Below are 17,818 nucleotides of genomic sequence, written 5' to 3'. Positions count from 1 at the left end.
AAGAGCATGCATATGATTTATCACTATGTTGCATTGCATTGGCATGCACATTGACATGTAGGCATAGAGATGTATTTTCCTCATGCCATTTGATAATGAAAATTCTTATTGTGGAAGAATATTTTTGGGAAAATCACAGTTTTGAAATTCACTCATATTTTGGTGATTTCCTGAAAAGAATCGAGTTTTACTATCAATTTTGAAAGACATGCCTATTTTTCCGGAATTTTAACGAGCGAAGCATCATCTTCAGTTATTACTTGTATTGTTTTATTTATATTGTTCTGAGTTGTGTATGGCGGGAGCTGGCATTGAAGATGTACCTGCAATTCGATCATAACTGCCTCTTGTTCTTGGTAGCTTTAGATTTATTAATCTGTTCATGTATATTTCAAATAGGTGATGTATTTTATTTCATACCAGCTTTGTAAATTTTAAATCTTAGAAGATCATGATTTGTACTACTAGTCATTGGGAAGTGTAATAAAGTCAGTTATATTATCTTTAGTTCTCAGTTAAATCTCCTTTGAATCGGATTGTTGTTATTTGGCTTACCTAGTGGGTGAGGTTAGGTTCCATCACGACTAGTTGGATTTTGGGTCTTTACAAGTTAGTATCATAGCTCTAGGTTCATAGGTCATACGAGTCATGAGCAAGTGTCGAGTAAAGTCTTGCAGATCGGTATGATGACGTCCATACTTATCTTCGAGAGGCTACATGGCATTTAGGATAAACATCCCATCTTTATTTCCTTATCATGTGGCATTGAGTTAGCTTGAAGCGTAACTTTTTGAATTCCTTCCACTCACTCGTATGGGTATGTGAGCAATCGGGATCATCTGTGCATCGACGGTTTGTGATTCTAGGAACGAGGTACGAGATGTGTTTTCTGTGTTTTGGTGATGGGCCAGTCTGGAGGACTTGAGGCCAGGTTTAGACCACAGCTTAGGCTCGGTAGTTTTAGTTGTGAGAACTTGTGCTTTTGGACTCATATGTCTGGTAGTGTCCCTATGAGTGGAACTTGTGGCTCGATGAGCGGTTGAATGGCTATATGGTGAGTATGATGTGACTGCGAAATGTGTTCAGATGGTTTGAATGTGATGAAAAGGGTTTGATTGAGATGTAAAAAGGGCTATTGATTGCTTGATGTCTGTCTCGATTTGACGTATAGTCTCGAGTTATGGGGTGTTGAAGGATCTTTCATGGTTTTTAATTGTGGAGCGAAGTAGATTTTCACGTCTTGTTGATTAGTTCAAACTCAGGAAGATTATGTGATTGCGTAGTAGTTGTGGCTGTGAAAAGGTATAGAGAGATGTCAGTTTGAGGCTAAGCATGCGGGTTATCACATGCGGGATAATTTACGGATATGTGATCCTTATAATGTTGTGTGGAGATTTACAAGCGGGTTATATGTGTTGAGATTTCAATTCGAATTGGTTGAGAAAGTTGATCATACTGTCACGAGGATGAATGCAAGTTTAGCGGATGATTGAGGTATTGTATGGTTTGTGTTACATGAGTTTATGAAGGATTTGGTTGAATTTTAGTGTGAGATTTTTGGCAGTAATAGAGTATGGGTACGGTGAGTTATCATAGGTTTTATTCTATGTCTTTGAACCAAGTGGGGGGGGGATGGTATTGATGATTTGATTTCATGGTTATGTGTTAAATACTAGTTTTGGGTCTGTGGCATAATTGTGGATCCGTTATGACTTGCGTAGGTTGAGATCGAGGATGACTCGAGTAAGGAAATTCCTAGATACGGGTTATATTGCACTTTATGAGTATATAAAAATCATATGACGAGTGAGTTGTTATTTGTGAAGAATGTAGTGCGCACGGAGTATGAATTTGATCGGTGGTGTTAAGGCATGGTTACTTCTTTGAGTGTTGTTGTGCTGATGGGGCACATGTCTTTCGTCCCGTTTGGGTGGTGCAATTTAGATTTGAGCAGAGTGAATGAATCTCGAGAGGGTTCTAATGGATTCGAAATGTATATGTGGCAATTGAATTGTTTTTGGATTTGTATATCGCTAGAATCGGTTATTTACATTGGATGATGTCGGTACTTACGGTAATTTTATATGACTATGGATTCTACATTTCAGTATAAGAAAGGTAAAAAGAATAATTTTTAAATTCACATAAAGTATTTTCAGAGTAGGTGTCTCGGTTGTGGTACTTATGAGGGTGCCTAAGAAGAATACATTGTCTTATGGGCCTTAGGGAAGTGTGATTTTATGTTAGGATGTCTTGTAGTGAGCTTTGGGTAAATATCGTGGTGTTCTGACAAGGAGAAGTGTCAACTTGAGGGTAATTCAGAAGAAACTCGGAGAAAATAGTACAACTAGATAGTATGCTGGATCAGTATGGTAATGATATGCTCGGTTCTTTTGGTTTTTATGATAAAGTGAGGCTTTACGGGTGTTTTGTGGCAATACCCTTCGATTTGGCAACCTGTGTGGCTTGGTAGATTTAGGGAGATTCGGCTTTAATAGCTTGGTTATGTGCAAATAGGTTTCGAAGAGTTCTCGATGATTTCTACCACAGTTTGAGATAGATATTACCTATCGGCGTGAGGAGCATGTTGCGTATTGTGATTCTCTCCTGCATGAGATCAAATGGAAGGTTTCTAACTAACCGGATATGTATTATGCTGGTGACTTAGAGTTATTATGATATTCTCGTACTTTTCGTATGATGGTTTAATAGAGGCGGTGTGCCCTGTGGGATTGAGATTTGCATGTATAAAGTGGCGGTTCAATTTTGAAGAGATGGTCATGAATTCATAGACAACATGGGCAGTTCCATATGACTAGATGAATACTATTACTACTTGGTATTATCTTAGAAGGGTGCACATTTTAGAAAGTGCACTATGTTTTGACTTACGAATGTCTCGTTGGTATTGTGGTACTCGCCTATTTGATAGACTATTGATATTCAAAATTTTGCTATGTGGCACGAAAGAATTATGGAAGTATCCCTTGTGGAATGATCATGCATGAAAGATGTGTTAGTCATTCGTGTGCTGGAGTTGGGATCAGTTACGGTGATTCATGTGTTCTATGAATTTGGAGGCTGAGAGTTCTCAAAAGTAGATTATTTCGGGGTTGTGAACTATGAAGATGTGGCCAAAGTTAGCTAGATGGTGGTACGTGATATGGTTAGCTCACTATGGACTTTTGGGGGTCTATTTATCCATTTGTAGATAATCGGAGTTAATTTGGTAGCCCATTGGTTGGCCTAATGAGGACATGTATTCTACACCGGGTTAGATTTGTTGACTCAGCACAGTTATTCCCGAAAGGTGTGTCATTCGGTTCGAATTGACGTTATTCGTATATAATATGTTCAATGTGTTACTCTGTTATGCTATGGAGGGTTGTGATTTATCGGTTATATGCACAAATGATTTGGTTCTGTTTGGGCCTTGCAGTAAAATTCGAGCGAGAAGGATCTTGGGATGTTGAATGATTGATTGTGCCTTAGTTATGCTCTTACTGAGCCGTGGTATATTGTGTTATTTTCTTCCCTGTGGTTATGGTCATGCACTTTGTATACTTGTTTAACTGCTCTTGTACGATATGTGTTGGACTGGAGGCCTGGGACTATAACGGGAAGATAATACTATTGGCACGTAAGTTGTCCGTGCAACACGTGAGTTATTCGTGCGGATTCAGGTATTGATACTGTAGAACGTGAGTTGTCCGTGTATCACGTGAGTTGTCCGTATAGCACGTGAGTTGTCCGTGCGGTCGATGTTTATGTGAGCTCTAGGAGAGCTGGTTACCGTTACTTGATCGATGTTGGGATGGGTCATGCATTGTAGTGGAGTTGTGTTGGGATATTATCCCCGTGTTAGATTCGTGTGTCTTGGGTCCACTATGTATGATGACCTTATAACACTGCGGTTGTGGTGGTAATTGTTGAACTTGCGGAACGGTTCTCTCGTATAAGTTATTTTCCATGATTAAGTACATTTGAATTGTTGCCTATTGGTGCACGTATTGCACGATTTTGTGGCTTGAGTTGTATTGGTGTAGCATGTCTGTAGAATAGTTGTGTTTGATGATATAATGTCATTGGACCTAAAATGGGTACTGTTAGGTTGTTTACGGCGTGTTTGGAAGAATAATTTTAGAAGCTGGCTTAGATAAGTGGCTAGGGTCCTTGTCGAACGAGGGAAAGCTCCCTGACTTGTGGATCTGGTGAGTGCTTATGAGTTTCTGTATGTTTCTTTCATCATCGGCAGTGTGGGAAGGTTTGGAACTAGGTTTTATTTGATGTAAGGTTTATTACTAGTATTGGGTTTGTTTTGATCGGTTATTGTGGATGGAAATTATCACTATGAGTGTGCGAGTTGTGTGGTATGTTATGGGATTATATCTTGGATTATGGATAAGGCTTAATATAGCTTATTCAGACTTATACAGTGTATAGATACGAGATTCGGGTATTGTAAGGAATTCTGGATGTTCGAAATTGGGTTCTATGTTTTACGAACTAAGGTTAAAGTAATGATCTTCAATTATATTGTGTTGTTAGGCCTATATGGAATAGGGTAATTGTAGGATCACCCCCGGGTATGTACGTGGTAAAGTGGCACAGTGATTTGAAGGCTTAAGAATAACTCATGGCACGTTCGAGGACGAACACATGTTTAAGTCGGGGAGAATGTAACAATCCGACCGGTCTTTTTGAACATTTGCATTCCGTTAAGCTATTTGAAGTTTTGAGTAGCTTCATATGATGTATTATTTCAGATGTTTCTGAATTTGTTTGAAAGAATGAATTTTATGATTTAAGCTTTAAGTTGGAAGAGTTAACCGAGTTTGACTTTTTAGTATTCAACCTCGGATTGGAGCTTTAATGATTCTATTAGGTTCGGATGGTGATTTTGGACTCTAGCGTATGCCCGGATTTGCATTTGGAAATTTGAAGGTTTGGAATGTTCATAAGTTTGACTGAGATTGACTTTAATGATATCGAGTTCGGATTGTGGCTTCGAAAATTTCAGTAGATTTGTTATGTCATTTGGGACTTATACGCAAAATTTGAGTTCATTCTGAGTTGAATTGATATGGTTCGGCACGAGTTTTGGAAATCGAAAGATTGAAAATTTGCTAAGTTTGAATTGTGGTGCGATTAGTCATTTCGCTGTTGTCATGTGTGATTTGAGGCTTCGAGTAAGTCCGTATTATGTTATGGGACTTGTTGGTATATTAGGAAGGGGTCCCGAGTGGCTCGGGTGAGTTTCGGGGTGGTTTCGGGCCATTTCTAGGCCATTTTTAATTGATGGATTTTGGCTACAGCAGTGTGTATCACGACCGCAGACATTGGGCCGTGACCGCGGATATTGGGCCGCGTTCGCGAAGAGCAAAATGGGAAAAAGGTCTTGTGAATCGCGTTCAAGGAGACAAATTCACGTCCGCGAAGAAGAAATTTTTGTTGCACAGGGCTGACTTTGGAGGCTTATATCTTGCAATCTATAAGGAAATTTTCACGACCCAAAATCCAACTAGTTGTGATGGCACCTAACACAACCCGTTAGGTAAGTCAATTAAGAACAATCCAATTGAATGTGACAAATAAATAATAAAATAACTAAACCTTTATACACTACCCAAGGACTAGTAGTACAAATTATGAGCTTCTAAGATTCAGAATTTACAAAGCTGGTGTGAAATAAAATACATCATTTATTTGAAATATATATATATATATATGAACAGATTAATGATTCTAAAGCTACCAAGAACAAGAGGCAGTTGTGACAAGATCGCAGGTACATCTCGATGCATGTATGTTAAGTGTGCATGTCAAATGCAATACAACACATTGATAAAACTATATGCATACTCCCAGAGTATCAATTCACTCAATCCTCCCAGTCACTCAATCCTCACAGTCACTCATGCCCCAGTCACTAAATCCTCCCAAATCACTCGGCACTCGCGCTCGACACTCAGTAGGTACCTGCGCTCACTGGGGGTATGCGGACTACGGGGGGGCTCCTTCAGCCCAAGCGCTATAATAAGCCAATCTGGTATGTTGCGGCGTGCAGTTCGATCCCATAATAATAATAAAGCCTATAAGGCCTATTGCGGCGTGCATCCCGATCCATATAATAATAATAATATATATAAAGCCAATATGGCATATTGCGGCGTGCAACCTTATCCCATAAATATCCTCACAATCAGGTCCTCGGCCTCACTGGGTCATCAATCTCTCTAGTTTTTGTGGCTAAAAAATGTCATGAAAATCAGCCCAAAAATGATGATGTGATGTATCAATAAATAGCAACAGAGACTGAGATATGATATGGAATGAATGAACATGACTGTGTATGAAATTACAATTTAAACAAATAATTCAACAACAATACGACCTTTGTGGGTCTCAATAATACCGGCATATAGCCTCAACATGAGTTTTAACATGATTCTCAGCTCAATTTCTTTAACACATGAAAGTACATGGATAATGCCAAGGTTATTTGACTACACAATTTCACGGAATCAATTACGTCACAATTTCTACGGTGCACGCCCACACGACTGTCACCTAGCATGTACGTCACCTTCAAACAAATCAAATAACATGTATAATCATGGTTCATACCCTCAGCTCCAAGTTTAGAAGTGTTACTCACATCGAAAAAGTCAAATTCAATACCGAGCAAGCTAAATAATGCTCCAGAAATTTCACTCTGCGCGTATCAACCTCCGAACGCCTTCCTATCTCCTCAATTCAAAGCCAACGATCAGAAACTAGTCAAACAACATGCAAATTAATCAAAAAATACTCCAATGCTTACAATTTAACAATGTATAAAAATGTCCAACTTTGCTCGAAAAGTCAACCCAAAGTCAATAGTGGGGCCCACTACTCAGAACCCGACGAAACTCACAAAAATCGACAACCCATTTAATTTCAAGTCCAACCATACTAAGTTCACTCAAATCCGACTCCGGATTGATGTTCAAAACTCAAAAATTCATTTTATGGAATTATAGAAAATTCCTCCGATTTCTCTTTGAAAATCAATAATCCAACGCCGAAAACGAAGATTAATTCAGGAATTATAATCACAAGTGAGTCAAGAATACTTATCCCAAATCATGTGAAAAATTTCCTTTCCAAGGTCGCCCTAATCGAGCTCCAAAATCAAAAAATAAGGAAAAACCTCAGGACCCACATTTTTATCTTCTGCCCAGGTCTCTTCGCCTCTGCAAATAACTGAGCCGCTTCTGTTGTGTCACTTCTGCGACGTGATGCCCGCTTATGTGGAAACAGCTGGTCCAGTACCCCTCGCACATGCGAAAGAATTTCCGCTTTTGCGCAATCGCAAGTGCGAGACCAAGGTTCGCTTCTGCGAAGCTCTCCGCGCCTGCGCTCCATTTCATCGCACCTGCGATGACGTAGGTGCGCCATTTTTCTTGCGTTTGCGACCCTAGTGGTAGCCTCCAGTTTCGCTTTTGTGCATCATTCCTCACACCTGCGACCAGTGGTCCGCAGGTGCGACCACACCAGAACCAGTAGCCTTAGCCAATTGCAACATGCGACGAAATGATCCAAATCTCGTCTGAAACTCATCCGAGCCACTCGGGACCCAGTCCGAATATACCAACGATTCCCATAACATACTCGAGGTCTCAAATCACACATAATAACATCGAAACGATGAATCATACCGCAATTCAAACTTAATAAACTAAATTTTTAACTTCCAAATCCCGTGCCGAAACATATCAAATCAATCTGGTATTATCGCGCCCCGTTTTCTCGCAAAAACGGGTTTCAACATGTGACAACTCTTTTAAAGGAGGTATTAAAAGATAAGAGTCTCCACCTAACACTTTTAAGGTGCGTTAGGGCACTTATTTTGCAAATAATTCTCTTTAGCTAGTCAACGCCACCAAAGATCGGGTAAGGGCTCAAATTACCTCAAAAAGAAGGTGTTAGGTACTCTTCGAGGTCCACAACCGTGGGCCCCCGCCAAATTTTAAACTATGTGGATTATGTAATTAAGTTAGGTGATCAAATAAGCAAAGAAACATGTAAAATATTTATGACTTTTATTATAACACAAAAGAGTACATTGACGGTACAAATCTTAAAAATTACAAGTGTACAACTGCATTGGTCTATATTAAATGACTAAGTGTAAATAACAAGCATATATAGAAAGGGGGGGTCCTAAGTTTTTTAGCCTAAAGGATCACCCCGTGCAACATAAATAATACTTTGCAACTCCCTTAAGGTAAGGGTTGCCCATATTATTCAGCGGGCACAAACTATCATCTCCTGCTACCCAATTACTATGTTGAAGTTGTTACTTAAAGGAGCTCTAATACAATTCTAAATTGTATCCTATGCGTGCACTACCCGTCCCATACCTATGGCTCAGGAGGCTTTGGGCCTACTATGAGGTGGTTCTAGACTCAACTTAAGTTGCTCAAAAATGAGAAAGTTAGACTACATTCAAAATAGATAGGGCTTCACATAAAGACAATTAAAGGCCCAAGATAGCCTCCACACATAGACAACAAATTCACACGGCAGAATAAGCAGTAGATGATTTCAGAATTAAGACTTAAAGTCCAATAGGCATGGCTTCTAATTGATTCTGAATTATATCAGCTTAGGTGAGGAGGCAATAAACTGTTTGCAAACTCAGAATTATTAGCGTTGATTTTATAAATATGCGTCTTAGGCAGGTGACATTGTCCTATGAGCATGATTTCTAATAGTTGCATGATTAAGTAGTGAAGCAGCTTTGAAAGTCTAGTATTAACAACGTTGATCTCATAAACGGTTCTTGCGCGAGTGACAGCATCGTATAGGTAGGATTTCTAACAATTGACAATTTGAATTGATTTTATGACACGTTATTCCTATAGACATGTCATTTAGGCGGGGCGGTGTAATGAAAGCAACGAAAGTAGTCTATTAAAAGATTAGAATCCTATAGTCATGATATCTAGATGGGTAGTACACTAAAAGTAATAGAAGCAATTGACTAACTGATTATTTGAAGTCCTATAGGCATGGTATCTAGGTTAACAAAGCATATGTTATACATCTTATAAGCGTGCTATCTAAATGTACAGTAGCAACATAGAAAATGAGTATGGTAGATACTTAGACTAATGTGTTTGAACAGTATGCAAGTGAGGTGTGCATGATTCCTATAGGCATGATTTCTACTAGTGTGCAACATACCGAACAAAATAATAAATAAGGCATGCTGAAATAGCAAATATAACACACAAACCCTATATGCATGTTTTCTACCCTTTCACGCAGATATTAGAATGCCCCCCCCATTTTTATTAATCTCCCCATTATTCGTTATTAGAAATTATTACAGGCCCAAATAATGAGTACAATTACATAAAGGATCAACTGCACGCCTGGGAACAGGCCCAAACAAAGTAACCCAACATTGACTGGGTCTTCAACAAGCTTTCTCTCACACGAATAGTAGTCACAGATCCAAACGCATCTCAAACAGGATAGTATGCCCATTTTGCACAGCCCGGGGCCATACATGAACTAATGCCAAGCCCAACAAATAAGGATTGACCACTTAAACCAATTAATGAACCACACATAAGAAGAAATTAAAAACCACTGAAGCAATGCCTCATAGAGACAAGATTATATGACATTTAGCAAGATTCACCTAAACACATATGCATTTCAGAAAGCAAGTGACATGATTGATTAGGCAATGAACATGAGAACTAGGAGAATCAATAGGGCTTAATCTTCAACAAGGGTGTTTTACACATAAGACAACATAAGTTCATGCATGAGCCACTATTCAACAAAAGAGTATGGGTAACATGTGGCAACCAGTCAAACACTAGAAAACTTCATATGCATATTTACTTAGGGTGAACACATACAATGCCAAGTTTCAGAAACCAAGTTTAAAGCATGATCTAAAACTAGTTAAGGAGACCTTAGCTACCAAACTTAATATGAGAACATGACAGATTCATAGACAAGAACAAGTGGGATACAATAGAATGTCTAATATGTGAGCCTATTAAGAGTAGCATAGCAGAACAGAGTCACGAACAGAGTCACGAAGGATTGCTCTTCAGATTAACAGGACATGCAAGCATCAAACTTTGTACTTGTTGACCACACATAGGAGAAAGGCCAAGCATGAGGTTTACACTAAGGTCTCAAATAGTACTGAAGAGCACATGATTGCATTAGTCAAAACATGCATTAGAACTTAAATGGTATGGAAACATGCCTTAACTAATTAATGCAATCTCATGAACATAGCCGGTTGAACAGGAATGACTCAACAAGGTCTGAAGCACATGCATTGATTTATCGTAAAGATACAGGACAAGGCAGGGAACACACATTAGTTTACAAGTAGTAGGGAAAGCATGTTTAGGCTAATAACATGTTCAGGAGTTAACTCTAGAAAAGTATTAAGTTATATATGAATGATTCAACAAGAATTAGAACAAGTTTTGGGCATGAATCGACTCTTCACAAGAGTACATAACAAGGCAAGAAGCTAAACTTAGAACAAGCAACAGTAATAAGCAGTCGAACACACACACTAGAGCAAACATGCTTAAGAAAACACAATCAAGGCAACAAATAGGCGAATTCGATTACTAGAAGTTATAGAGCCTCAAGAAGAGCTTCAGAATATACAATAGCAAGTTGATTCATAAAAATCTCAGAGACATAGATATGCAGAACAAGAACTCAAACGAAAGAGAATAGGATTGCAAAGGTCATAGGCACTAACCAGTTACAGATTAATGAACAAGTAAACACAAGGAATAATTTCAGCAATACTCTAGTGTCAATAGCAAAATGAAATAGTAGAACCCAGGAATCTCGGTGCATCAGAGTTCCCAAGGGTTTCGAATAAACCCCGGGTAGTGCTCACATTGAGAAATGTTCGATAATCGAATTCCGGTGGCCTTGGCTTTCAGCCGGCCAAGCAATAGAGCCTCAGAGTAGTATAATATGAATAAGAATAAGAATAAGAGAGTAATAGTAATGTTTTCAGTCCTTAAGGTCTCCTTCGGGGAACTAGGGGAGGGGTTTATATAATGGTAAAATTAAACACACAAATAAGGAAAAATAGTCATTTAAACATAAAAAGGAAAGAATAGCATGCAAAATCGATTCAAAATCAATTTAGGAGGAATCAGGCAAACCCTAGTTCAAAATGGAGAACAAAACCATTAAAAGATCTCACTGAATCGGATCCATATGGCCTGGTAGTGAGTGTATCAGATCAGAAATATGAAGATAGTACAGAATCGGAGTTGAACGAACACCAATGACTCAGCTTCCATAAATAATCAAGTACCAAATACTTGTAATGTTTAGGAGATGGTGAGAATCTCCGTGTGTGTAATAAAAGAAAAGGAATCATGGAATATTTCCATGTGATATCAGATTGGGACTGGGTTTTGAGTGGGGGAGGCTAGGGTTTCTTTTAAAGAAGAGAGGACGAGAGGATTTTAGGGTGGCGGTCTCAGGGAAATGGGTGTTGGGGTTGGGTATTTTAAAGATGGGTGATGGCCTGGTTGCTATTGATCTCTAAGATAAACGGCTGAGATAGAAAGAAAGAGCGGGGCGGGTCGTTTAAAACGGGTACCGACCAGGTTAATTAAAGAGTTTGTTTGGTTTGGGCTAAATATTTTGGGCGGTTGGGCCATTAAATAGGTCCGGAATTGGCTCCAAATTGGGCTACAAATTAAATACACAAAAAATTATAAAAGAAAATTTATAGAAGTATTTAACAAATAGTAAAAATATTATTTATGTAGTAAGATGCTTTAAAATAATAGTTTAACATTATAAAAATATGAAAATGCTATTTGGGCATAAATAATGTAATAAAATATAATTATGCACATCATATAGGTTATTACTGCAAAATTATGTAAAATAGCTTAAAAGTACAAATATAATTATTTAAAATAAAGTAAAATATTATGAAATATATATGTGGATGAAAATAATAAATTTTGATGATTAGTCCTCACAAAATAATTTAAAGGGGTAATTAATACATATTTAAAAAATTTAAATACAATAAAATCAATTTTAAAGCTTAAAACATTTATGGAAAATTATAGAAAATACTTATTTTACCCCTATAAATTGGGTAATAATGAAAAAGTATATGGAATACTTTATAAAATATGAGGACATAATTGGATATCAACAACTGCCCTTCTTTACCCGGGAATGATGAAAGAGTTGTCGGGTAAAGAAAATTATGACCAATTTTGTCCGAAGTGAGTGGGAAATGATGTGTTTTTTGAAAAAATGGAGGTCGAGCCTTGGTTCCTGAGTTGCCTACATATCCTTGGTGTTACGGGAATCAGGACGTGTGTAGTTCTAGATCCAACGACGAACGAAGCTGACGGAGTTGTTATAAGAGTTGGTGTGTGTTTTGAAAAGGATTTTTTGAATATGATAATGTCGTGAGTAACGGATGATTTTAGGTGGATCTATGAACGCGAATTTGATCGTTATGGATGTATAAGGCAAATATTTGAATGGTTATAGAATAGAGGATAATCAATTGTGGATCATAGGTTACGTTTGAAGTGCTTGAAGGATGTGAACGTTGTGAACAGAAATCGGAGCTAGAGTTGCTCTTGTTTGTAGAACGGTTACCTTCTGAGTTACCTACAAAACTTAAAACATGATGCATGCGAATATATATGGGTTATTGCGAAAAATTTATACATGATGCAAATTCCATTTGGACCATGAGAGTTGTCTTCAGACGATGAGGATGATGTCCTTAGACCATGACGTCTAGGTCCATGAAGCGTATGATAAGGGATTCGCAGGCCATGAAATGGTGTCCTCGGGCCATGAGGATGGTGCCTCCAGACTATGACGCCTTTGAATAATGATATACAATTTTGAGAGATCCTCAAGCCATGTCATGGTGTCTTCAGGCTATGAGGATGATGCCTTCGGATAATGTGGTAATGTTTCAGCCCATGAAATGCAAGTATTGGTAATATCGATTGTTTGATAGAGGAAATAGGTGATGCTTTGTCACATGCGAGAACGAGACAAGACAAGGCTTAGTCTTGTATGAGATGAGGGAAATGCTTAGCCCGATGCGAAGAAGGGAGACAGTACTTAGTCTTATGTAAGGAAAGGCAATGCTTAGCCTTATGCAATGGTGATGCAATGCTTATCCTTATGCAGTATGGAGGCAATGCTTAGCCTCATGCAATGAAAGGCAATTCTTAGCCTTATGCAATAATGGAGGCAGTGCTTAGCCTCATGAAAGGAATAGAGACAATGTTTAGTCTCATGCAAGGAAAGGCAATGCTTAGCCTTATGCAATAATGGAGGCAGTGCTTAGTCTCATGCAAAAAAAAAGGCAATGCTTAGCCTTATGTAATAATGGAGACAATGCTTAGTCTCATGCAAGGAATAGAGACAGTGCTTAGTCTCACGCAAGGGAAGGCAATTCTTAGCCTTATACAATAATGGAGACAGTGCTTAGTCTCATGAAAAGAATGAAGACAGTGTCTAGTCTCATGCAAGGAAAGTCAATGCTTAGCCTTATGCCATGATGAGGGCAGTGCTTAGCCCTATGCAAGAAGAGCAATTATTAAATGCGAGAGGAAAAATTATTTCTTAGGTTGATGTGTTTGCATTTGGAAACTTTTGTCGGTGTGAAGACAGTGATCTTGTTGCGTGTATATATTTGCTGACGTTTCTGTTATATCCATGGTGCCTGTATCCAAAGAAAAATTGTGAGTTTGGAGGGGGGAAAGGTTGGTTCGTGTTCTCGATTCCTTGCTTTGGTTTTGTTCCTATCTTGAGGTCCAGTTTGGGTCACCCCAGGTAACGTATGGCTACTATAAAAGAATAATTTTTTTGAAAAACGTGCCTTTGATAAATCGTTTATATAAAAATGTAGTTCGAAATATGTGGTAATGTATGAGAGAAAATAATTTTGTCGAACTGGTGACTGTGACATGCTTTTGAGACATTGCAACCCCCTTAACTTGGAATTTTGAGGACCCTCCTCAAGCTTCTGCCCCAGTTTAAATGCATACTTCTAGCGATACATTCCTTGGCGATTCCGAATACGATGAGATCGGGCAAACTCAGGATCTTGCCCCAAATTCTGACCATAGTAGAAATGAAGATTTATTATGATGTAACCAAACCCACATGGCTACCTACGTATCCCCTCTTAAACGGGAATCAGGTCAAGCGTAGTTCAGGTTTCATCAAATAGAAAGTGCAAGCATAGTCTTAAACATAATAGCTCTTGAATGCATCCGAATTGATAGGTTTTGGCCAAATCTCTCCATCCATATCTGCAAGTATAAGTACCCCTCCTGTTAGTACTCGGTGAACCATGTAAGGGCCTTGCCAGTTGGGTGAGAATTTCCCCTTTGCTTCATCCTGATGTGGGAAAATTCGTTTCAACATCATTTGCCCTGGTGTGAATTGCCTTGATCTAACCTTCTTATTAAAAGCTCTTACCATTCTGTTTTGGTAGAGTTTCCCGTGACACACTGCGTTTATTATTTTACCATCAATGAGAGCTAGTTGTTCATACCGGTTATGTACCCATTCCGCGTCGCTGAGCTCGGCCTCTTGTATGATTCTCAAGGAAGGAATCTCTACTTTGGCAGGGATAATGGCTCTGGTACCATAGACCAGTAGCTAGTGAGGTTCCTCGGTTGATGTACGAACTGTGGTGCAGTATCCGAGCAAAGCAAATGGTAGCTTTTCGTGCCATTGCTTGTAGTTGTCCACCATTTCCCTCAATATCTTCTTGATGTTCTTGTTGGTGGCTTCTACGGCTCCATTCATTTGCAACCTGTATGCCGTGGAATTCCGATGCTTGATCTTGAATGTTTCACACATGAATTTCATTAGATCACTATTGAGATTGGCACCATTATCAGTAATGATTGACTCAGGTACTCCAAATCGACAAACAATGCGGTCTCGAACAAAATCCGCTACGACTTTCTTGGTTACCGCCTTATAGGGCACGACTTCAACCCATTTTGTAAAGTAATATATAGCCACTAAAATGAACCTGTGTCCGTTTGAAGCAGCGGGCTCAATTGGTCCGATGACATCCATGCCCCAAGCAGAGAAAGGCCAGGGTGAATTTGTTGCATTGAGTTCACTGGGCGGTACTCATATCATATCAGCATGTATCTGGCATTGGTGACACTTTTGAATATATTTGATATAGTCCATTTCCATGGTCATCCAGAAATACCCTGCTCTTAATATTTTCTTGGGGAGAACGAAACCGTTCATGTGAGGTCCGCAAGTTCTGGCGTGTATTTCTTCAAGAAATCTAGACGCTTCCTTGGCATCGACACACCAAATCATGAGTCCTTCTATACAGAATTCCTCTGCTTTGAAAGAAACGGTTAGCCAATCTTCGAAGCGTGCGCTTCTGAGTGTGTGTAGCATTCTCTGGATATTCTCCCTTTCCCAAATATTCCTTGATGTCGTGGAACCATGGATTTCCGTCAAATGCCTCTTCAACATGAGCACAATAAGTTGGTTGCTTATGAATTCCTATTGGTATAGGATCAATAAAATTCTTGTCTAGGTGTTGTATCATGGAAGACAAGGTAGCTAACGCATTTGCGAACTCATTCTGAATCCTTGGCACATGTTTGAATTCTATTTTTGTGAACCTCTTGATCGGCTCCTGTACACAATGCAAGTATGGTAATATTTTGGTGTTCTTAGTAGCCCATTCTCCTAGTACCTGGTGTACTAATAAATCTGAATCTCCGATTACCAGCAACTCCTGAACGTTCATGTCAACGACCAACCTGAGTCCCAGGATGCAGGCCTCATATTCTGCCATATTTTTGGTGCACGAAAACCTGAGTTTTGTGGATACCGGGTAATGTTGACCGATTTTTTATACTAAGACAACTCTGATGCCCACTCCCTTGAATTTTGCCACTCCGTCAAGAACATCCTCCAACTGTCGTATGCTTCGGTAATATCTTCACCTACAAACTACACCTCCTCGTCAGGAAAATGCGTCTTTAATGGTTCGTATTCACCATCTACGGTATTCTCTGGCAAGTGGTCAGCCAATGCTTACCCCTTGATTGCCTTCTGAGTCATATAGATGATATCGAACTCACTTAGCAATATATGCCATTTTGCTAACTTACCCGTAGGCATAGGTTTTTGAAAGATATATTTTAGTGAATCCATCCTTGATATGAGTGTTGTAGTGTACGCACAGAAATAATATCTCAATTTCTGGGCAATCCATGTCAAAGCATAGCAGGTGCGTTCCAACAGAGAATATCGGGCCTCGTAAGGTGTGAACTTCTTGCTTAGATAACATATCGACTGCTCTTTCCTCCCAGTTTTGTCATGTTTTCCCAAAATACATCCAAAGGCTCCGTCCAATACATACAGATAGAGTAGCAGAGGTCTTCCTGGTTCTGGTGGGACCCGCACAGGCGGTTTAGATAAGTACTCCTTAATTTTGTTGAAGGCTTTCTGGAATTCTTTAGTCTAACTTGTTGTAGCATCTTGAAGATCAGTTCACATATCATCATTGATTGTGCTAGAAAATGACTGATATAATTGAGGCGTCCTAGAAAACTCATCACATCCTTCTTAATTTTTGGCAGTGGCAAGTCCTGGATAGCTTTGATATTTGACGAGTCTAACTCAATACCTCGGCGACTGATGATGAAACCTAGAAACTTTCCAGCAGGGACTCCAAAGGCACATTTTGTGGGGTTCAACTTCAAATTGTATTTTCGAAGTCGGTCGAAAAATTTCTTCAAGTCTGTTGTATGATCTGAGCTCCATTTGGATTTGATGATAACAGTATCCACGTACACCTTTATTTCCTTGTGTATCATATCATGGAAGATAGTCATCATGGCCCTCATGTAGGTGGACCCAGCATTCTTGAAAACAAACATCATTTTGTAGCAATATATTCCCCATGGTATGATAAACATGGGATTGGTAGGTAGCTTGTGAACTACTATGGGTGTGCTCAACCCAGTCATATCATCGTAGGACCATGCAAAAATATCCTCATATTACTTTAGGAACCTAATAGACTCTTTCTTTTCTGACTGTGATAGATGAATGCTTATACGAGTTTCCTTGACTGTTTTAGAATCCCCTAACTTAACGGCCTCAGTTTCCGCCAAATTAGACTTTGGTTTGTTTTCAAAGTTCTCTACTTCTTTGACAATTTCCCCAGGTAGTATATCATCTTCTAGATCTTTCGAATCACTGTCTTTATGTTGCGTTGTCTCATTGCATGTCACAGTCGTAGGTTCATATGGAATAATTATGCTGAAAAGAATGTAGAAAGATAATAATAAATACGAAAAACAATAATGCATTAATAAAATTTTAAAAATGTCAACAAATGCGACTCGATGGCTCGAGTAATTATTTGAAACAAAATACTAAAAATGTCTTAAATGCTCAAAACAATTTGAAAATAAGTCATGCTAATTTGCCAAGCTACCCATGAACTCGACGAGCCCGGGGTGGTGCAGTGGTCCAGTTCTTGAGAACAACTCCTTCTCCCACTGTTTGAATTGTAAGGTCTTCCTCCTCCTCCTCTTCAACAATTGCACTGCAATCCATGTCTTCTTCATCCAGAAACAACTTCCTTATACCGGCTAAAATATCATCTTCTTCGGATCCCCACATCATGTCAGCTTGACGGAGTGTCTGGTGCAGATGTGGTATAGGTTGTTCCAGCGGATAATAATGGGCGCACCATGGCGGT

At 39.0% G+C, this 17,818-nt stretch overlaps 1 protein-coding gene across 1 annotated transcript; it reads right to left on the bottom strand.

The window, feature by feature from the left end:
• Positions 1 to 14,721: 14,721 nt before the first annotated feature.
• On the bottom strand, positions 14,722 to 15,898 carry LOC138900402 (uncharacterized). The gene is made up of 2 exons (XM_070187142.1): positions 15,401 to 15,898; positions 14,722 to 14,907 (listed from the first exon to the last, which is right to left on the bottom strand). Exons 1-2 carry the CDS (start codon positions 15,896 to 15,898, stop codon positions 14,722 to 14,724), a joined length of 684 nt encoding a protein of 227 aa, XP_070043243.1.
• Between the last annotated feature and the right edge of the window lie 1,920 nt (positions 15,899 to 17,818).

This window comes from Nicotiana tomentosiformis, chromosome 10 (genome assembly GCF_000390325.3).
Source record: "Nicotiana tomentosiformis chromosome 10, ASM39032v3, whole genome shotgun sequence".
Lineage (NCBI taxonomy): Eukaryota > Viridiplantae > Streptophyta > Magnoliopsida > Solanales > Solanaceae > Nicotiana > Nicotiana tomentosiformis.
The sequence above is the reverse complement of the archived record's forward strand: the minus strand, read 5'-3'. Positions and strand labels throughout refer to the sequence as shown.

What these genes read in the sequence shown, in the direction of transcription:
- LOC138900402 (XM_070187142.1), bottom strand. Translation starts at nt 15,898, where the DNA reads ATGGCAGAATATGAGGCCTGCATCCTGGGACTCAGGTTGGTCGTTGAC. An exon ending in ATAGAAGGACTCATGATTTG is followed by an intron (nt 14,908 to 15,400) that starts GTGTGTCGATGC and finishes GAAACATTCAAG; the next exon opens with ATCAAGCATCGGAATTCCAC.